A 23,048-nucleotide genomic window follows, 5' to 3' on the forward strand; every position below is an offset into this window, starting at 1 on the left:
CACGCACATACGCCCACACGCTCATACAAATTCTCTCTCTCTCTCTCTCTCTCTCTCTCTCTCTCTCTCTCTCTCTCTCTCTCTATTCTCTCTCTCTCTCACCTGTTCCCCCATTTCAATCTCTCCCCCTCTACCTCTTTATTCGTGCCTCTTTTTGCCCTTTTTTATACATGGAAAAACCCAAGTCAACCTCACCTCATCATTTAGTCTTGTTTCTTTACGCGCACCCACCTCATTTCCCACTTTCATCATCATCACTTTAATTCATTCCCTGATCGTCTTCTTCTTCTATATAATTATCGCACTCTTATCATCTCATCCCTTCACCATGGGAAGCAGCATGAAGGTACATCAGTTCGCACGTGGATTCTGGCCGGAGCACGAACCCTCCCTCACGCTTGGTTGCAAGCGCTTACGCTCTCTTGCTCCCAAGCTGGCTAACACCGTCGACAGTACCACTACAACTGCCGGTGTTGCGGCTTTTGATCTCAAGAGCTTCATCAAGCCTGAAAGTGGCCCCAGATCAAAATTCGGTTCCTTTGAAGAGAAGCGAGATTCACCCCAGGTACTACAACCAAGTTTATGATATGATCTACTTGCTTATACTTCTGTACATGACAATCATACATATGCATGCAATTTGCTGTAACAATCATTATTGATTCATGCATGTTATTCTTGTAACTGCTACTCATAACTAAAAAGGAACCTTGCATCGACATATCGATCATCCCATGAGATATACATACTTCATATAAAATGGTGGAAGAACATGTAAGGATCGATAAAGGAATGATGGGAATGAAAACCAGTATGTCATGATACTGCTCCATGCGAGCGTTAAAGTCTAAAAACAGTTATGTGGGATGCAACGTCGAATACCATAAAGACTTGAGTGTATCTTTTTAATTTTTTAAGAATTGGCTGCCCGACCGTGTGACACCACTTACGCCAAAAATATTTGCCAAAAAAATTAATGCAGGTGGAAACCCACCCAGGAGGGACGCGGTGGAATCCAACGCAAGAACAGATAGGGATATTGGAGATGCTGTACAAGGGCGGCATGCGCACTCCTAATGCACAGCAAATAGAACAAATCACCGCGCAGCTTGGGAAGTACGGCAAGATCGAAGGGAAGAATGTGTTCTATTGGTTTCAAAATCACAAAGCCAGGGAGAGGCAGAAGCAGAAGCGCAGCAGTCTTGGTCTTGGCCATTGTCCGAGAACTCCTGTCCCCATCACCACTATCACTTTGGAGACCAGGGTATATGCATGATCATAAGCTCAATTTCAAACTATTCAAAACTTCTTGAGTTTCTCAAAAAGAAGTCAAGTCATGGGCAAGGATTTTCATATCTTAATTCGAATAATATTGCAGGGGGGATTTGAAAGAGATCAGGAAGATAGTCCATACAAAAGAAAATGCAGAAGCTGGACATCTGAAAGCTTAGATGAAGAAGATCAAAGCAAGTCATGTACAGATCAGGAGGGAGATAGAACTCTGGAGCTCTTCCCATTACACCCGGAAGGCAGATGAAGGGGTTTGAAATTATTTTATTTTCTCTTTGAGCTTTTGTTCCAGTCCTGCAAGCTGCTTTGATGTGCTTTTTTATTTTCTTTCTTTTTCTTCTTTTTCTTTGTTTCGGGAAAGAAGAAAGACAAAGTTTTTTTTTTTTCCTCTTTGTACTCTACTGCTTATTATTCCTGACTCATAACCAAAGGGCTAGTCACGCTCTTTATTCGAAGATCTGAGCCTTTTCTTTTGACTACTGGGAACTTGTTGAATCGAAGCTTTTAGGTTAAAAGGGAATAACATATGGACACTGAAGTCCACGCACTTACTTCCTCTTAAGCCTATGCTGCGATCCCTTCATATTTTTATATGTTTGAAAACGGACATATCCTCTGTCCTTAATGCCTACAAGATTATGGTATATTTCACATCTTGATCATGAGACTTTGATAAAGTAGGGCATCAACTATCACGATTCTTTCATTTTTTTTTTCCTTGTTTTATTTTTATTTTTTTATGTTTCCATGATTGACATGCAACTTTTATTAGAAAAGTAGTAACAGCTAGTGTTGGGTGGGCACAGTACTACTACTACTCTTTTATTAATATACCACAAAAATTTCAGCTTGTGTGGTAATTTTTTAAAGTCTCAACTTAGTTACCACTTCAAGTACTTTGGGTTGCATATTTTAGCTATTTCTTGAATCAATTACTACAGCTGGTAAAACAGACGTTTGTGAACCAGTAAGTACGCATGCAAATTCCAAAATGAAGAAAACTTCGACAAGAAAGGAAAAGAAAAAGAAACATATATATGGTATTCTATAATGGCATCTATATTTTGGAACGTCATTCATTTTTAGGTTTTTTTTCTTTTTCTCTCTTCTTCTTCTTTCTTTTTTTTTTTTTTTTTTCTTTTTTTTAAATACAGGGGTCGGGTTTGAGCCAAGTTCTCTTATTTGAAAACCAAGCTTTATGTCATCTCGTCTAAAGGACCTTGGCCTCTATTTTTAATCTTCGTTTTAGTTTTTCTATTTGTTTTTTTTTTTTTTTTTTAAATTAGGATTCCAAATTTGTTTCATTTCTAGCTCTCAAAATCCATTTGTTTGGCTGCACTGTTTGGTTTCTATCATTTTGTCTTGCATTTACTTAATAAATGGTTTTTAAGTATAACCAATATATATATGCCCTCAAAACCCATCAATTTACATATAATATACATACATATATGTATATATATATATATATGTATGTGTGTGTGTGTTTCTATTAAATAAGTGTCAATCGATGGATGAATAGTAAATTTCATCCAAAACACACCGTTTTGTCTACTTTCATTATTTGCTCACCGACTAACTTTTTGTTCTTTTTACATTTCTATCGTTCTGTGTTCAATTTTTTTCCTCTTTTGCCCTTACTTTTATCATGCAATTCCATTAGTCTTTTTACAAGACTAAGCCAATCAAAACCTAATTTCAATTTCATAAACTAGAGAGATCTACAAAAAAATTCCTCAAACGATTTCAGAAATAAAGGGTGTAGATGTCTAAAGAAAAAAAAAAATTCGACAGACCATTACACAAATTTGCACTCAGATTTGTATAAAAAAAAAATTGGAAATGTGTTCAAATGTGTTCAATGAAACAGACAGAGAGAGAGGGAGGAAACCTACGTAGATTTAAAGAAATTCTTTCCTCTCCATGGATTTGCCAACTAAGAACATTGGAAAGGAAGCTTTCCCCAAGTAGCTTTGGAATTCGATTTGGTCAGTATCCTCAGCAGCTCTACCTAAATCCACCACCAACCCCAGAACAAAAAATAAAACCACCTAAATGCACAACTCAAATGAAAACCCAAATTTCAAACACACTCAAGAGCACATGCAAAATCTAAAGTTTCAAAATTATTATATCCAAAGACAGCGACAACACCAAGGCCTCGCCTTCGACAATGAAACTAGCACATTTATCTGCATCACATGCATCAGTAGGTAGTACTGTGGCTAGCGACTAAGAGATGGGAGAAATGGAGAAACAGGAAGGGAGAGAGAAGGGAGTTGAGGGCTAGATTTGATGGTGGAACTTACTGTGTGGGTGACACCGGCACTGCTTGTGGTGGTCCGAGATGGAACCAAAGGTTGGATTTGCTCCAAACATTGATTGGCAGCTCGATGGGTCTTCCTTACGGTGACTACACGGCGACTACGAGAGGGAGACGTAGGAGACGTCAAGAGAGCTACTGTCCAGAGTGCTCTATGGCTGGTGAAGGCGACAAGGGTTGTGAGGCAGAGAGAGAGAGAAAATAGGGGGGTTTGAGTTGAGAGAAGGAACTAGGGGAGGGAGAAGGAGGCGAGAATGAGAGTGAAACATTTAGTGACTATGAAGCGTGCATGGCAGCCGGTGTGAGGGGTGAGATTTCGTGATCTTAATGTGGATCTCTTTTTTGCTGAATTTGAAGATATGCGCGGTAAGGAGAGAGTGTTGAGAGAGGGACCTTGGTCCTTTGACAAACATTTAGTATTAGTCCAAGAAGTTGATGGGAGTAAACAGGTGCAACAAATTCAGATCCGGGAAGCTACCTTCTGGGTTTGATTCCATGATCTCCCTCTTAGGGCTCGTAATGAACGAGTTGGAGCTTGCATTGGAACAAAACTAGGAAGGGTTGTGGAGGTTGACCTGGATAATGGGGAGTTGGCGTGGAGGGAGTTTCTGCATGTTCGCGTCACTTTGGACGTGTCGAAACCTTTGCTACAAGGAACTCGATTTTCAATGGGGGCTGATGCTTCATGTTGGGTTTGTTTCTCTTAAGAGAGATTATCAAAAATTTTACTATTTATGTGGTTGCTTGGGCCATGGGGATAGAGAATGTGCTTTACGGAAGAATCTTGCACAGGTTGATATGGAAGTATCCTTCTCGTATGGTGCTTGGTTACAGGCTACTAGTTATGGTGATATGTTTTGTGATGGCCACCCATGAGACAAACGAGATAGTTCTCGTACTGGTAGATGTGATTCTCCACTGGAGAAGTCTAATTTAGGGGGTAGTGCAGTGACCGAAAAAGTGGATGTAACGATTCCTGGTTGTTCGGCATAGATTAAAGGGTTAGAGATAAATGCCTCTGACAATTATGCAAATTTAGAGGATTGTATTTTGGCTGCAAATGTGGAAGTAGTTGTAGGTGGAGACGAGAAGTTAGGAACCGTTGAGGTTGGAATTCAAATGGTCAACGATGACTCTGCTGCGAAAATCCTTACCTCAACGGCTGCAACGGAAAATGGGCCCCATTTAGTGGGTGCGCCATCTCAGGCTAATCACGTACTTGGGTTTTTCCTTAGGATGTTCAAGTGGATGGGCCAACTATCCAAGCAAATAGGCCAGATGTTCAACTGAAGGGGTTTTCTCGAGTCGGTCCAATTGAGGAGCCAATTCAAGCAGATGGGCCAGATCCAGCGGATGAGAATATTCGAGGGATCGGAAGTGTTCGCATGGGCCCTATGAAGACAGAAAGGCCTAATGGGTTGTCAAGTAGAAAATGGAAGCATCTTTCGTCTCTTTCTGTTGCTTCCCGTTCTGAAATCGAGGGCACTACACAGATCTCATTTCCTAAAAACCGAAGGGCTCTATGTATTGATGGAGGAGGTGATGAAAGACCCAGCAAGCGAGGCACCTCAGTTGGGGGTGATGCAACCGAAGCTTCTCAGGGTGCTATTATTGGATCGGCGGCGGCTATTGAACAGCCCCATCGTAGCCAAGGAAAATTTTGAACTAGAAGGTCCGTGGGCTTGGGAACCCATGAGGCATTCAAACCCTCTGTGATTTTGTGCGGAGGGAAGCTCCCGATATCCTGTTCTTACAGGAGACACGTCTGAAGGCATACGAGTTTGAGGTATGTAAGTTTAAATTGGGTTTTGTGAACTATTTCGTTGTTGATTGTCGTGGACGAAAGGGGGGTCTTGCTTTGTTGTGGGGAAGGGAGATTTCATTGTCAATTCTTAATTATTCTCATTGTCATGTTGATGCTCAGATTGAGGATGATCCTGATAAAGGGTCTTAGTTTTAATGGGTATTTACAGTTTCCCTAAAGTTAGCCAACGTTTTCAAACTTGGGCAATGTTACAGCAGTTGGGTAGATATAATGGTGAGGCTTGGATGGTGATTGGGGATTTTAATGAACTGTTGCACCACAATGAAAAATGGGGAGGGAGGCCTCAATCGTTTTGGCAAATCTCTGCTTTTAGGGATGTGGTCAACGACTGCTCTTTAAAGGATTTAGGGTTTAAGGGTAATAAATTTACGTGGAGTAATTGAAGAGGAGAGGCTATGTGTACTAGTGAGAGGCTTAATAGAGTTTTGACAAATCAGCCATGGTTGGGTTTTTTACCAAATGCATTGGTTACACATGGTTTGGAGGCCTATTCAGACCATGTTCCTATATGGGTTAATACTGAAGGGGAAGGGGGGGCACACTCGTGTCAAGAGACAGTTTAAGTTTAAAGAAATGTAGGTAGGAGAGCCAAAATGTGAGGAGATTATTAAGGCTTCTTGGAGGAGAGGTGAAGGGGGATATAGTATGGTTGAGGTTATGAATAAGATTAAAGAGTGCGGGAAGCAACTTGATACTTGGAATAAACATTGCTTTGGTAATGTAAAAAAGCAATTACACTTGGCTAGGCAAAATATGGAGTTGTTGAGTGATTTTGATCCAGCAGGGGAATTACAAACAGATCATACATGGGCCTGTGAAGAAGTTCAGAAATGGTTAGAGAGAGATGAGGTAATGTGGAGGTAACGGTCCAAAGCTTTTGTGGCTTAAGAATGGGGATAAAAATTCAAAATATTTTCACATGAAGGCATCTCAGAGAAGAAGAAAGAATAGATTGGGCAGTTTAAAAGATGGGGAAGGGGTTTGGCAGGTTGGTGCACAGAGGGATCAGGTCCTGTCAGATTATTTTGGGAATCTTTTTGCGAGCTCTAATCCAAGGGGCTCTACTAATTTTCTAGAAGTTCTTACTAGTAGAGTAACACCTGATATGAATGCCGAGTTAAGTTAGAGATTTACTGAAGTTGAAGTGCTTTGTACTTTGTTTGAAATGAACCCATCTAAGGCTCCTGGACTTGATGGAATGTCTCCAACTTTCTATCAGAAATATTGGCATGTGGCGGGTCCATCTGTGTAGGGAGTTGTGCTTCAGGCATTGAATTCAGGTGTTTTTCCTCCTATTAATCATACATACATCACTCTCATTCCAAAGAACAAATGCCCTACTGTTGTTATTGATTATCGACCCATTAGCTTGTGTAATGTGGTCTATAAGCTTATTTCTAAGGTTATTGCCAATCGTTTGAAAGTTGTTTTGCCTAGTAGGTGAAAGTCAGAATGCTTTTGTTTTGGGTCGTATAATTATGGATAATGTGTTAAATGCCTATGAATTGGTGCACTTCTTAAAGCATAAAAAGAAGGGGAAACAAGGGTATATGTCTTTGAAATTAGATATGGATAAGGCCTACGATAGGGTTGATTGGTGTTTTCTTCAAAATGTGATGGAGATTATGGGGTTCCAGACAGGTTTCATTTTGTTGGTGATGTATTATGTTAAAACTGTCTCCTTTTCAGTTTTGGTCGATGGTAAACCAAAAGGACCAATTTTGCCTACTTGGGAGTTGAGACAAGGGGATCATTTGTCCCCTTATCTCTTCCTTTTTTGTACTGAATGGCTTACCGCTTTATTAACTACCATTAGGTTAAGAAAGGATATTTCTGGTCTGAAAATTTGTAGAAATACCCCTAATATTAATCATTTACTTTTTGCAGATGATAGTATTATTTTTTGCAAGGCTGATGTGGAGAAAAATAGGCGGGTGCAAGCTATGTTAGATGTTTATGAGAGTGTTTCTGGGCAGAAAATTAATAAAGAGAAAATCTCAATGGTGTTTAGTAGTAATGTGGGGTTGAAGTTACAACATGAGATTCGATTACTTTGGGGTAATGGGGGAAATTCAGTAGTATGAGAAGTATCTTAGGTTGCCTCCTATAGTGGGTAGATCAAAATCAAGGGCCTTTCAGTCTATCAAGTAAAGGGTTTGGCAAAAATTAAAAAGTTGGAAGGAAAAGTTGTTGTCCAAAGGGAGCAAGGAGATCTTACTAAAGGCTGTAGCACTATTGATTCCATCCTATTCAATGAGTTATTTTTTATTGTCTTCAAGTTTTTGTTCGAAATTAGATGGTCTAATGTCTAAATTTTGGTGGGGACAAAAGAGGGAGGAAAAAAGAATTCATTGGGTTAGTTGGCGTAATATGTGTGAGGGCAAGAGTAGAGGAGGGATGGGCTTCGAGAATCTTAGAAATTTTCAATCTTGCTCTTCTTGCCAAACAAGGGTGGCGGTTAATGCAGGATGAGGAATCTGTTTTGCATAAACTTCTCAAAGCTCGGTATTTCTCTAAGTCCAACTTTATGGAATCTAGCTTGGGGCATTGTTCATTATATACGTGGAGGGGTATTTGGGAGGTTAAGAGATGGTTGAGGGAGGGATATATATGAAGGGTTGGAGATGGGAAGACGGCAAAGTTATGGCATGATCAATGGATTCCAGGTCATAGGCCTTTGGGTATTAAAATCGGGGAAGAAGTGCTGGATAGGGAGGAAGTAGTGGCTTCAGTTCTTCAAGTGGACAATAGGGGTGGGATTTTCACAAGCTTAGGACTCTTTTCAATCCAATGTTAGTGGCTGATATTATGAAAGTCATGGTGTTTCCTGAAGGTATTGCTGATAAGTTGATTTGGAGTAAATAAAGGAGTGAGTTGTTTTTTATGAAGAGTTGTTATAAGTCGATTATGTCCCAAACTGGGCCTGATGCCGCAAAAGCCTCTTCTTTTGGAAGTCAACAACAATTATGGAAAGCCTTGTGGAGAATGCCTGCCCCTAATAAGATTAAAGTATTTGCATGGAGGGCATGCAAGGATAGTCTACCCTCGAAAGATAAATTGATGCAGAAACAGGTGATCCAAGAAGCCACTTGCCGATTCTATATGCAGCCTGCTGGAGATCTATTGCATGCTGTGTTTAGATGTGACTAGTTGCGAGAACATTGGCTTCAGTTCTTTTCTTCGTTGGCTATTCTGTCCCCCATTAGTTTTTCTGATCTAGCACTGCATCTTGTTGTTGGCAAGGACCGTAATACCTTGGCTCAATTTTTCTGTCTTACTTGGGGTTTTTGGTATAGGCGAAATAAGTTGGAATTTGATAACACTATTCTAAGTCATCGTCATGTCATCTCTCATTTTTTGGGACTTTTGCATAGTTATAAAGCTATTTAGGTTAAATCCCAGGTGCAGGTTCGAAATCATTTTAGTTGGAAGACTCCTTCTACTAGGGTCCTTAAGCTCAATACTGATGGAACTATATTTTTAGATTTTCATAAGCCAGGGATTGGTGTAATTTTACAAGATTCAGCTAGGCAAGTGATCATGATTGCTTCAAAGCTTGAAGAGGAAGTGGAAACGCTAGAAACTGTGGAACTACTTGCTATTTTTTTAGGGATGCAATTGTGTTCTTCTATGGGGATCTAGCACATTGAGGTTGAGAGCGACTGCTTGCTGCTGGTCCAATCTTTGCAACAAAATAATATGTCGAATTCTATGCTTGGTAATTTATTTTCTAAAGTGCAAAGGTTGTCTAGGTGTTTTACAAGTTGTTCTTTTACTCATGTGTATAGAGAGGGTAATAGGGCAACTCATCAAATTGCTAGAAATTCTTGGAGAGTAGAGACTATTGATATGTGGTGGGATTGTATTCTAGACTTTCTTTTTCAAGCCTTATGGTTTGATAAAGGTTTGTAATTATTTATCTTGAATAAAGATGGTTGTTTCTATCAAAATAATAATAATAATAATAATAGTAATACTTAGTACACATTCGACTCTAAGTAATAATAATAGGTGAGGTACTATAATTAAAAATTTTCATAAGGAATTAAATTCTAATTTTATAATAATTTTAAAATATAATATGTAATTATTAATATTTTATTTTGAGAAGTGTGAGAATGTAAAATCAGTTATTATTTCTTACAGAGCCTTTGAGAAGTGAAATAGATTAATAAATATTTTTTAAAAACATTTAACAAAATTGTTTACAATTGGTCATTTGTAATCTGGTTAAAAAAAAAAAACTTAAAAAAACTATTTACAATTTAAAAGTTAGCAGTGAAACAAAACCATTCTTTTACATCGATAAAACTTTATCTATATTTAACTAAGATGCTTTAGACCATGCATTTCTCTTACTATCAATTTATTTTTCATAAGGTTAATATTTGTATTTCATACATTCATTTTCCTATTACACTTGGTAATTATTTTAGGTGAATGTTATATAATAATTATATTTTTATAAGAGCATATGAAATTGTAAATATTTATTATAACAAGTTTGTATTTAATAGGTTTGTAATATTTATTATAATATTACATATTATTTGCCTCTTCAAAGGTCAAAGCGAAAGGAGTTTTTCGGCCGGTGATGAAGTGGTGGCCGGATGTGGAGCGACGGCGGCGGATCAGGGCAAAAACCGTGGGGGCTTCAAGGGCGTTTTTCGGCCAAACGGCTGGCCGGATGGGGCTGAGGTTCGGTGGGGAGGTGCGCCGGAGGGAGGTGCTTCGACCGGTGAGGGCGGTGTGCCGCACGGCGGCCAGACGGCGGTGGGTCGAGGGGCTAAGCTGGTTAGGGCGTGGGAGAGGAGAGAGAGAGGGTCGACGGAACGCGGGAAGAAAGAAGAAAAGAAGAAGAAAGAAGAAAAAAAAAAAGAAAAAGAAAAGAAAGAAGAAAAAGAAAAGATAAAAAGGGAAAAAAGGAAAAAGGAAGAAAAAGAGATGTAGGAAGAAATGAGGTCCAATCCTCACTCCGGACAACAAAACAAAACCGCCGAGAAAGAGATTAAAAAACCTTAAAACAAATAAATAAATAAAACACAACATCCAATAAATTAAAAACTAATTTTAAAACGCAATAAATTAAAATAAATAAACTAATATATTAATTGAAATAAAAACAACCCTTCAATGAAAATACACGTGAAAGCGGGTCATCACATCCTCCCCCCTTAAAAACAAATTTCGTCCTCAAAATTTGCAAGATCAACCACCAACTTAAAACAAGCCACATAAAAACACATAAACCAGCTGTGACCAAGATTAAGATACATACCTTCATTATTCAAACAAGTACGGGTACTGCTCCCTCATGTCCGCTACTCGCTCCCAAGAGAAGTCTTGAGCTAACGGATCTCCCCAAGCCACCTTAACTAGTGGTATCGTCTTGGACCTCAACTATTGCTCCTTCCAATCCATGATCTGCGATGGAACAACCTCATAAGTGAGATCCGATTGCAACTGAATACCCTCTGGGTCGACGAAGCGTGGCTCTTGCTGTCCAAAGCTCTTCTTCAGGGATGATACGTGGAAGACATCGTGAATATCGCCAAAATACTCTAGCAAAGCAACTCTATAGGCAATGGACCCTACCTTCTCTAGAATCTGAAAAGGACCGACATACCTCGGATCCAACTTCCTCTTCTTACCAAAACGCTCAACACCTCTCATGGGAGAGACTTTAAGGTAAACCCAATCACCAACTTCAAAAAATAACTCTCTCCTCCTGGTATCAGAGTAACTTTTCTGGCGACTCTGACCTGCCGCCATTTTATCTCTGATGATCCGAACTTGGCTTTGCATCTCCTGAATTATTTCGAGTCCAATTATCCTACTCTCCCCGACTTCATCCCAACACAGGGGCGACCTGCACTTTCTCCTATAAAGAGTTTCATAGGGAGCCATCTGAATGGTCGCATGGAAGCTATTATTATATGCAAACTCGATGAGTGGCAAGTGGTTTTCCCAACTCCCTTGAAATTCCATGACACATGCTCGCAACATGTCTTCAAGGGTCTGAATGGTGCGCTCTGATTGGCCGTCTGTCTGCGGGTGATATGCAGTACTGAACTTCAACTTAGTACCCAAAGCTGCCTGCAAACTCTTCCAGAACTGCGACGTAAACCTTGGGTCTCGATCCGACACTATACTCTTTGGTATGCCGTGCAGCCGCACTATCTCCTTGACATACAAGCGGGTCAACTTACCCAAGGAATCGGTGTTATTAACAGGCAAGAAATGAGCACTCTTCGTTAACCGGTCAACAATCACCCAAATAGAATTTTTCCCACTAGGCGTTCTTGGCAAACCCACTACAAAGTCCATCATGATGTCATCCCATTTTCACTCAGGAATAGGGAGGGGTTGGAGCATACCTGCAGGTCTTTGATGCTCAGCCTTCACTTGACGGCATGTGTGGCATTTCTCAACATATAAGGCAATATCCTTCTTCATTCCATCCCACCAGTAATTTTTCTTCAAGTCCCGATACATCTTCGTACTGCCGGGATGAACTGAATAAGGGGCTGCTTGAGCTTCTGCCATGATCCGCTCTTTGAATTCTGAATCTTTAGGGACCACTCTGCGATCTCAGAACTGAAGTATCCCATCATTATCCATGCTATAATGCAACGGCCCTTGAGATTTTCTGACTCTTTTTCTGATATTCAGCAGCTTCGGATCCTTCCTTTGAAGAGTCTTCAATTCTTCAAAATTAGTTACCTGAATATCAAGAACTGAAGATAAAATCTCTTCTTGCTGCGAACTCTCAATAAGGAGCCTTCTCATCCCACAAAGCAACGAATCCAATTCTGACGGCTCGGCTTCATCTTCTAAGTGCGACTTTCGGCTCAAAGCATCAGCAACTATATTAGCCTTCCCCGGATGGTACTTGATCTCACACTGATAGTCACTGATTAGCTCTAGCCATCGCCTCTGCCTCATGTTCAGATTTTTCTGGGAAAACAAATGCTTCAAGCTCTTGTGATCAATAAATACCTCGCAAGCTTCCCCATACAAGAAGTGCCGCCAGATCTTGAGAGCAAAAACAATCGCAGCCAATTCTAAATCGTGCGTCGGATAATTCTTCTCATGGTCCTTTAGCTGACGAGATGCATAGGCAACAACCCGTCCTTCCTGCATAAGGACACAACCCAAACCAAACTTAGACGCATCACTGAAGACTACGAATGGCTTATGCGGTTCCGGGAGCGCTAACACTGGTGCCGTCGTCAACCTGTTCTTTAATTCTTAGAAGCTTCTCTCACACTTATCTGACCAAACAAATTCTGTATTCTTCCGAGTCAAAGCTGTGAGAGGTCCGGATAGGTGAGCAAAACCCTCCACAAATCTTCGGTAATATCCGGCGAGCCCAAGAAACTCCGAATCTCGCGCACTGTAGTCGGGCGCTGCCATGACAAAATGGCTTCTACCTTACTGGGATCAACAGCCACTCCGTCTCGGGAAATTACATGCCTAAGAAATTTAACTTCTTCCAACCAGAATTCACACTTGCTGAGCTTGGCGTACAATTGGTGTTCTCTCAATTTCCCAAGTACCAGACGAAGATGATACACGTGCTCTTCAACATCTCGGGAATAAATCAGAATATCATCGATGAATACTACCACAAAGGAATCTAGATAAGGTCGAAATACTCAATTCATTAAATCCATGAAAGCAGCAGGGGCATTAGCTAACCCAAACGGCATCACCTTAAATTCATAATGCCCATACCTCGACCTGAAGGCAGTTTTAGGCACATCCTTGTCTCTGATCCTCAGTTGGTAGTATCCCGACCTCAGATCAATTTTAGAGAACACAGCTGCTCTTTGAAACTGATCAAATAAATCATCTATCCGCAGGAGAGGATATTTATTTTTTATGGTCACCTTATTTAATTCCCGATAATCTATGCACATACGGAGGGTTCCATCTTTCTTTTTAACAAACAAAACTAGTGCACCCCACGGTGAAGTACTAGGCTGAATAAATCCTTTCTCTACCAGCTCTTGCAACTGAGTCTTCAACTCTTTTAATTCAGCCGGTGCCATGCGATAAGAAGCTTTATGCACAGGAGCCGCTCCAGGTTCTAAGTCTATAACAAATTCCATTTCCCGCACAGGGGGTAGTCCAGGCAAGTCATCCACAAACACATCGGGGAATTCTTCCACAACTGGAATGTCTGCCAAAGACTTCTCCTCAGACGGCGTGGACACCATCTGAACCAAGAATGCATCCGCTCCCCATGCAATCTCTCTTCTTGCTTGAATTGCCGATATAATTATCGGCTTTTCTTTTAACTTACTCCCTGCAAATTCCAGACAATCACCATCTGGAAGCTGAAAGGTAATTATCCGACTTCTGCAATTAATACTCGCAGAATATCGGTATAGCCAATCCATCCCGAGAATGATATCAAAACCCAACAGCTTAAATACCACCAAATCAGCATCCAAGAACCTTTCCTCAAAATTTAACGGGCATCCCAAAGCAACCTTGGAACACCACACCATTTCACCATCGGGTAGAACCACTACCATAGATTTCGGCAACGGTTCTATGACCAAATTACACACCCGAGCAAAAGTGGAAGATACAAACAACTGTGACACACCGGAATCAAACAAAGTGCAAGCATAAAACTCATACAAACGGACTCTTCTTGAACCAAATACATTAACCCATGAAATCCAAAAAAGCAAAGGAGAAACCAAAAATACCCAAAAATTAAATCCAACTTAAAATTAAATTAATCCATACCTGTAATTACTCCAGCATCAAGGATCGCTGGTGCCTCATCATCCACCTCTCTGGGTGTGACAGCATAAACCCAGGCTTGCACTGCTTGTCTCGGATTGGTTCTTCCACCGTGTCTACCTCCACGGCCTCCTTGAACTCTGACGGGGCATTCCCGAGCAATATGTCCCATTTGGCCGCACCGGTAACACTGGGGTCCACTACTCAGCCGACACTCGCCCTCATGAGCTCTATTACATGCTCCACAAATTGGTACCCGTCCTCCCATACGAACACCTGAGGACGTTTGAGGTCGAGTTCCGGTCCGCTGAACAAATTTCTGAGGCGAACCCGAGCTGCTTCCTTCACCAGAAAAACTCCGCCTCTTATGTCCTGGAGGGGAGCCCATACTCAGATTATTTTCTCGCTCCACAAGGGTGGCCACATCCACTAATTCCTGAAAAGTGGATATCCAATGGCTGACCACCATACGGCGTATATCAGGGCGTAGTCCCTCCTGAAAACAATCAGCTCGCATCTCCTCTGTGACGATAAGGTGGGGAGCAAATCGCCCAAGTTCTATGAATCTCCGGGCGTACTGTTCCACTGTCGCGCCCCCTTGGACCAAATCTGAGAACTCTCTTGCCTTTTGCTTCCTTACCGCTGCGGGAAAGAAGCGGTCATTAAATTCCTTCTTGAAGCGCTGCCAGGTCACAGCAGCGAAAGATCACAATTCTGATTCCAGCATCACCCTCTTGGTATCCCACCAATCAGACGCGGTGCCTTGTAATAGATAGCTGGCGTAGAGTACCTGTTGCGCCTCGGTGCATCCACACACCTCAAATGTTCTTTCCAGGTCTTTGATCCATTTTCCAGCTTGAAGTGGATCCTCTTCTCCAGTGAAGTGTGGGGTTCTATGTGCCAGGAAGCGCTCATAGGTGCATCCGGCTTGCACCATGCTACTGGACCCTCCTGGGTACATCCAAGGCCCTCCCTGATGTGGCCAAGGACCTCCTGGTTGTGGCCAAAACCCTCCTTATTGTAGCCAATGGCCCCCTTATTGTGGCCAAGGTCCTCCTTGTTGTGGCCAAGGCCCTGTCTGTTGTGGCCTAATATTCTGTTGCATAAACTCCGTCATCTGCCGTATTGCTTCGGCTATGGAGTCATCCCTTGAGGTATTGTCCCGTGGCTCCTGAGTAGATTTCCTTGGTCTCCCCATTTTTCCTGCCACAACACAACTCTTGACCTTCCTTTAAGAAAACAAATAAAACCATCATAAAATCAACAAAAAACAAAACCAACCTCACACAGCAAGAAACAAAAGAAATCAGCATGCAAAACATAACCAAATAAACAAAAACGAACAAACAAGTTCAAACAAATAAAGCAAATAAAACAAATTAAATAACTGTACTTAACATAATTTTAAAACACAGCTTTAAAAGCATTCTGGTACTACCTACAGGACATGTGGTTTTACCCAGAGCCAAACCGCTCTAATACCACCTGTGACGCCCCCAAATCCCCACGCACGAACACGGGGAAATCGAGACGTCCGGATGGTGACAACCCGGGTCACCACCCTATCGACGAGTGCCAAGTGTGTGCAAAAGCAACAAATATGCACGAAGGAATACGCAACGGATAACGAAAGTCATATAACTAAGTACCAGAATTTTTTCTTAATACAAAACAAGTTGTTTAAAACATACATAAATAAAATATTACAAAAAAAACACAAATATAGTTTTAAACCAAACTATAAAGCATAACTTCGACTCAAAACCCCGGCGGAGCCGCATCCTCGGGCTCAGCCTCCTCCTCCTCCTCCTCCTCGAATCCTGCACCAAAATCTACGGAACCAAAAATGGTACCGCAAGTAAGTAAAATCCAAATACCACTAGATAAAAGCATATATAACTCAAACAATATGCATGAAGTGATGCCAATGCGTAAAACCCATAAAAACATATTTTTCCACGCAATCCAAAAATCCCATTTGGCCCAAAAACATATCCTTTCCAAATATCACGCCAAAAGTCACATTTGGCCTTTATCCATCTCAAACCATTATCCATTTTATCCGTATGCACCATGACCTCCCCTAGGAGTCATCCGCACACCCTGGCTCCAGTGCCACACCGCAGAGTACCACCACGCATGTGACACCTAACGAGTGATGCCCAGTCTCGCGCCCCGCGCGTTCGTAGCCAAGCATCTTCTAGCCCTCACCAGCGAAGGGCCACGGAGTCGGTGCATAGGGCGATGCCCGGTTCCGCGCCCGGCGCGTTTGTAGCCAAGCATCCCCTAGCCCCCGCTCCGGTCGTCGCCCAGTGACAACCCAGGGGACATCACTCAGTTTATTCCGCTCCCGAGTGACCAGAGGGCTCCACCGAGATAATACCCCATCCCGGCTTGGGGTCGTGATACACACGCACCCGTAAGTCCACTTACACCAATTAAACAGGCTTTTCTCAATTAAAAAAAAAAAATACACGTGCATGCACCATGTAAATGCTATATCAATGCACCAAAAATAATCAACCAACATATATCAATAAAACAAGCAACTCCGTCCTCCATCCATCCAACCCCCGAACTCCTCGGACTCAGTCCGGAATCACCCAACCAGCAGATAAATTATTGAAAGAGCAATATATATAAATCTGAAAATAGGGTTTGGAAAATACTTTTAGCGTTATACGGTATTTTTAGAAAGCTTGCGGCGTTGCAAACGGCGGAGAAAAAGTAATGTAACAGTGAAAATTCACTGTGGCCGTGGGTTGTAAAATACCCACTTTAGAACGGGGACAAACCAGGGCTTGGGATTGATAGAGAATGGTCTAGGGATGATTATGAAGCTATTGGAAGTGGTGGTTGGCCGTGGGTGGCGGCGGAAATGGTGGTTGATGGCCGGATTTCCCAAAATGGAAAGCTAGCTCGTGGGAGCTGTTCCGGTGGCTATTAGGGGCCGAAAATGGGTGGGTTAGGACGGTAAGGGACCGATGATGAAGTGGTGAAGAAGTGGTGGCCGGAGGTGGAACGACGGCGGCAGATCGAGGCAAAAACCGTGGGGGCTTCAAGGGCGTTTTCCGGCCAAACGACTGGCTGGATGGAGCTGAGGTTCGGTGGGGAGGTGCGCCGGAGGGAGGGGCTTCGACCGGTGGGGGTGGTGTGCCGCACGGCGGCCGGACGGCGGTGGGTCGAGGGGCTGAGTTGGTTACGGCGTGGGAGAGGAGAGAGAGAGGGTCGACAGAACGCAGGAAGAAAGAAGAAAAGAAGAAGAAAGAAGAAAAAAAAAAAAAGAAAAAGAAAAGAAAGAAGAAAAAGAAAAGAGAAAAAGGGAAAAAAGGAAAAAGGAAGAAAAAGAGATGTAGGAAGAAATGAGGTCCAATCCTTACTTTGGACAACAAAACAAAACCGCCGAGAAAGAGATTAAAAAACCGTAAAACAAATAAATAAAAAAAACACAAAATCCAATAAATTAAAAACTAATTTTAAAACGCAATAAATTAAAATAAATAAACTAATATATTAATTAAAATAAAAACAACCATTCAGTGAAAATACACGCGAAAGCGGATCATCACATGGTGGGATTGTATTCTAGACTATTGATAAATGTCTATAATTGTTTTCTTGAATGAAGATAGTTGTTTCTATCAAAATAATAATAATAATAATACTTAGTACACATTCGACTCTTAAGTAATAATAATAAGTGAGGTAGTATAATTAAAAGTTTTCATAAGGAATTAAATTATAATTTTATAATAATTTTAAAATATAATATGTCATTATTAATATTTTATTTTGAGAAGTGTGAGAATGTAAAATCAGTTAATGTTTTGCATTTTTATTATTTCTTACAGAGTCTTTGAGAAATGAAATAGATTAATAAATATTTTTTAAAAACATTGAACAAAATTGTTTACAATTGGTCATTTGTAATCTGGTTAAAAAAAAACTTAAAAAAACTATTTGCAGTTTAAAAAGTTAGCATTGAAGCAAAACCATTCTTTTACATCGATAAAACTTTATCTATATTTAACTAAGATCCTTTAGACCATACATTTCTCTTACTATCAATTTATTTTTCATAAGGTTGATATTTGTATTTCATACATTCATTTTCCTATTGCACTTGGTAATTATTTTAGGTGAATGTTATATAATAATTATATTTTTATAAGAGCATATGAAATTGTAAATATTTATTATAACAAGTTTGTATTTAATGGGTTTGTAATATTTATTATAATATTACATATTATTGCCTCTTCAAAGGTCAAAGCGAAAGGAGTTTCTCCCTTCAAGGTAGGACCATGATACAATATGCCCTCTGCTCATCATGTAGCTCTTGGGCCACAAGCCTTAGTATTCTCCCATACACCTTTTAATCATCTAGAATAGGATTTTGTTGGTAATCTCTACTTGTCCATTTGCTTGTGTTTGCCATGGCAAGGAGTAGAAGCTTTTTCTTCCCTTTTTGTATCAATAAACCGCAAATTTGCATAGTAACATAACGATGTAATTTGTCGTGATTGTTGCCTTTCATCTTTGTTCACTTGGTGAACTGCCACCATAGCAAACTTTACCCTTCATTAACTGGTTGCCAAAGGCTCCACAACATCAATATCCCATTGAGCAAATTTACACATTGCCAAAACCATCATTAGCTTATCTGAAGGGTTTTTTAATACAAGTGAATATCTTTGCCACTCTTTGCACCTCTGTACTACTACTTATGCATCCTTCTGCTCATTTTCTGCTCATTGGGCTTTTGTATAACCCCGCCAATAGAGAAGCATCCTTATGTGCATTGGGCTGATATAACCTCCCCAATAGGGTCTTCATCGTTAGTACTCTCCCACTAGAATGGTTCCCACTTACTTCTTTTATGGATCTCATCATCACGTGTTGGGCTTACTTTAACTATCCAAGTAAGGTTGTGCCCACTTGGGAGTTGATAGTTCTACCTTGGGACCACTATCCCGATTGCTAACCATTCTAGTATCTAAGCCTTGACTTCCTACGGGGACAATCGCTCCCTTAATCCCAATGCTAGACGGGCTAACTTGTCAGCTCTCCAATTATCTTCTCTTGGGATTTTTTGGATGGCGAAATTTTATAATTAGTCATGTAATTTGTGAAACCATCTGTCCTCACTTAATTATGGGTTGACAAGTATCTGCGACGTCAGGATGGACACCGCATGGGCAACACCCCTTACGTTCCATGGAACCTTGTATGCTTGTAAGCCCCGACATAAGTGTTTAAAAATACTTGCAGCAAAAAGGGTTTAAGATACTTGTCATAACTAGAAACATGAGTATCAAAGAAATACATTTAAATCTTCAAAAATAATATCCATAAGTCACATTAATACCACCATCATAGTTAAAATATTATACATCAAAAATTTGTTCATTCTCCACTTGAAATAATATCATAATACTATAGAATTCAAAATCTTAAATGGGGATAGGCCCCATGTTTTTCGTCGAGTTGGGTTGGTTCTCTCTACTCATACTTGTCCTAATCACTTATATCTATAGCAAAATCTATAGTTTCAAAGGGTGAAATCATAATGGGACTACCATGATAAGAGTTCGAGAAATCTCAATAAATAAAGACCATACAGATACTTATAAAATAATAGATAAAAATAAAACATGCTGGAGAAATACTCAAGAGATCCTAGACAACAAAATCTACTTATAGAAGAAAGGAACCGAGCAATAAAAAGTTAAAAACTCAAGTCGGGGAGTGCAATACCTCAAGCGACAGAAAGAAATCTTACATATGTGCTTTTAAAGTTCAAAGTAGGCGAGGAAACCAATTATAACTTATTCATAACCCATAGGTCTTAAAAATTCGTAAAGCAAGCATTGAATTCATCATCATCATAAAAATTTTGAGCAATCTTAAATAATATAATTTTAACGCAATAAAGCCATCCAAGTATTCTGAGCTTCAAACATAATTCCAAAGTTCCATAAATCTTAGAACCCTGGGTCTCCACAAATATTAGGGTTTGTAAAAACAAATAAGTGAACTGCTAAAACTAACTAAACCAGTGCGTTCAGTCCGGTTCCAAACTAGTCCGGTCCAGTTCCAATTCGTAATAATCAAAATCGGGTTTCAATTTTAATATTTAGAACATTGGTTCGAATCGAATTGGACTGGTAGATATATCATATATATTTTAAATTTTTTATATTATATATAATTTATTTTTATATTATATTATAGATATTATATGCTAATTGCTAATAAATATAACATAAAATTTTAATCTTATTATTCATGTATATTAATCTTATAACAAAAAATTAATATAACATTTGATATAATATAAAATTAATCTTATAAATTTTAATATAACATTTGATTATGATATAAAATGAATTAATCTTATAATTTTTAATATAACACTTAAATTTTGATATAACATATAAATTTTAATTTTATAACTTTTTGGCCATAAATTAAAAAATGAGGGATATAAGTCAATTACTTGTTAAAGTTTTGTTTGAATATGATTTTGTTTATCTGTAAAATTAAAAAAAATCGGATCGAACTGGACTGAAACTGGAAAAATCGAAAGTTTCGATTTTGATGGTTAATGTCGGTTCTTAACTTTTTAAAACTAGTGTATACTGTATTGGTTCCACAAAAATTCAAAATAGGATCGAATCAGACTGGTTATACCCCTAACAAATATCACTGAGGAGCCTAGGCCCTTTTACTCATCCATCATTACACACATTTTCAACGTATATGCCATGGTCTCCCATATACTATCGTGCACACACTTTTGCTCTCTTCTTTATATTGCAGGTAACAGTCGCGCGTGAGAGTTTGTTACAAGTGACACCTACCTCCTTGTCCTCGTTCCTAACCATGGCATTCTCTAGAGTCCACTAGCAATAGGTAACGACTATGGTACGAGAGTGTTACCATCCCGTCCAAACCTGTCGATACCCAGTGTCGAAACAATGGATGTCACTCCATCATTGCACACTTCTAAGAATGGGAGCTCCACTGAGATAATATCTCAACTTGACTTGGAGTCATAACACACACATGTACACATTCCCCAATAAAAACTATCTACATCCTTTTTGTAAAAAGTTAACAAAAATTCCAAATATAATATTTTGAGGAATCCCAAGTAAAAGTTCTTTCGTAGGAAAAATTATGAAAAATACATAAACAAACCTTCGTATGAATGACATATGAGTAAGATCGCATGCATAGCAAAGAGATGGTATAAGTCACTATTAAGTAATGAGGACTCTCCTTATAATATATGTTGGGCTTGCTTGCATACTACACCATCATTCACCCATTTTGTAAGTATCAGCATGACCAATATTTACATGTTTTAGCATAAACCTTTCCCAAGTCTAGTCATCATCGAGATATTGAAATCCCAATGGTATCCTTCTAACATCCAAGTGTGTGCTCAAGTTCCAATCTCTAGGAAGTTAGGGCTCACAAAAATAGAGAAGGAATGAGAGAGAGAGAGAGAGAGAGAGAGAGAGAGAGAGAGAGAGAGAGAGAGAGAGAGAGAGAGAGAGAGATTGTAGTTTGTGAAGATGACATTGGGTGAGGAGAATCAAAAGAAAGGGAAATCTCTCTCACAAGTTCCCTGTAGCTAGTCACGAGATTGGTCCGTTGGTTGGCGGCTCCTCAATTGTATAGATATATGTTGGATTGGGACAATGGCAAACTTTTGAAATGATTAGCTCTGCCATAGTTCAAAAGCTCGACCAGTGAATGACAAATTCTTCTAACGGGCTGGTTGGCTTCCCAAATTACAAAAGATGAATGTTGTTCACATGGCAATAAAGTCACTGCTTGTAATCGAACGAATAGCGAATTCATGACTTTTTTGCTATGTGGTCATTTAGAAAACATTGTGAGGGCTTCTAGTTGAAATATCAATTTCTTAGCACTCCCGTCCTATTTTTGCCACTTCTCTGGGTGCTTGACTAACCTTGTATTGTGTTGTTTATTGCTCGCCTTAAAATGCATTCATGCTACATGTTGCTTGTCTGTGTCTTTGTTCACAGAAAACACCACATTGCCTTTATACCATTGCTCACCTACACCTTTACTTGCCAAATGACATGTTAACCATTTCAATCCTACCTAAACCTTTACTTACACTATCTTTCCTTTACCTAAACCCTTGCCCACCCAAGGTCGTGCTTACCTCATGATTGCTTGCTAGAGATTTTGATCGTCTTGACCCTCTGTTAGAGCTTTCCTTCACTCCCAAAATTTGCTAAGCATTTACTCAGTCTAGCTTAGCCCATCAATGGTTCGTTTCTTCTTTTCAAGGGCATGATCCTCACATCTTACACCCGTTGCACATTTTTCTCCAACTTGTCACCCTTGACATTGTAGCTTCTCGCTCTTTGTTGCACTACCAGGTACGAGTCCCTATGAACCAATACCTCAATCGCTTCCATCGAGTGGGTAATCAGCAAACCTGCCAGCATTGCCTCATACTTCTTTTCATTAATGATTACTTTGAAAGCCAGTTTGACCACATAGCACATCTCTTGGCTATCATTGGTGAGTAAATACACGTCCACTTACACCTTTTGACATGATGGGCAATCTTCAAAGGCTTTAATACTGGCTGTATTGTCTCTTTGTTTAGGAAATCGTTGAATTCTACAACAAAGTCGGGGAGGGTTTTTCCCTCCACAATATTCTTTGATTGGTACTTCATGTCAAACTCGCTTAGCTCTATTGTCCAATTAACAAATTAATGGGAACCATCTAGCCAGTGCGCGCAATACCCTTTTAGCCGAGTTTCTAGAGTCTCCTTATTGCCACTACTAGCATGAACAC

General features: G+C 40.0%; 1 protein-coding gene and 1 long non-coding RNA gene across 2 annotated transcripts; one reads left to right on the forward strand and one right to left on the reverse strand.

The window, feature by feature from the left end:
- Positions 1 to 213: 213 nt before the first annotated feature.
- Positions 214 to 1,852, forward strand: LOC122295708 (WUSCHEL-related homeobox 4-like). The gene is made up of 3 exons (XM_043104798.1): positions 214 to 565; positions 983 to 1,264; positions 1,379 to 1,852. Exons 1-3 carry the CDS (start codon positions 329 to 331, stop codon positions 1,535 to 1,537), a joined length of 678 nt encoding a protein of 225 aa, XP_042960732.1. The 5' UTR covers positions 214 to 328; the 3' UTR covers positions 1,538 to 1,852.
- LOC122295709 lies at positions 1,613 to 3,994 on the reverse strand. The gene is made up of 2 exons (XR_006238229.1): positions 3,600 to 3,994; positions 1,613 to 3,301 (listed from the first exon to the last, which is right to left on the reverse strand). It is a non-coding gene; the product is annotated as an uncharacterized LOC122295709 (long non-coding RNA).
- Positions 3,995 to 23,048: the final 19,054 nt, after the last annotated feature.

This window comes from Carya illinoinensis, chromosome 15 (genome assembly GCF_018687715.1).
Source record: "Carya illinoinensis cultivar Pawnee chromosome 15, C.illinoinensisPawnee_v1, whole genome shotgun sequence".
NCBI lineage: Eukaryota > Viridiplantae > Streptophyta > Magnoliopsida > Fagales > Juglandaceae > Carya > Carya illinoinensis.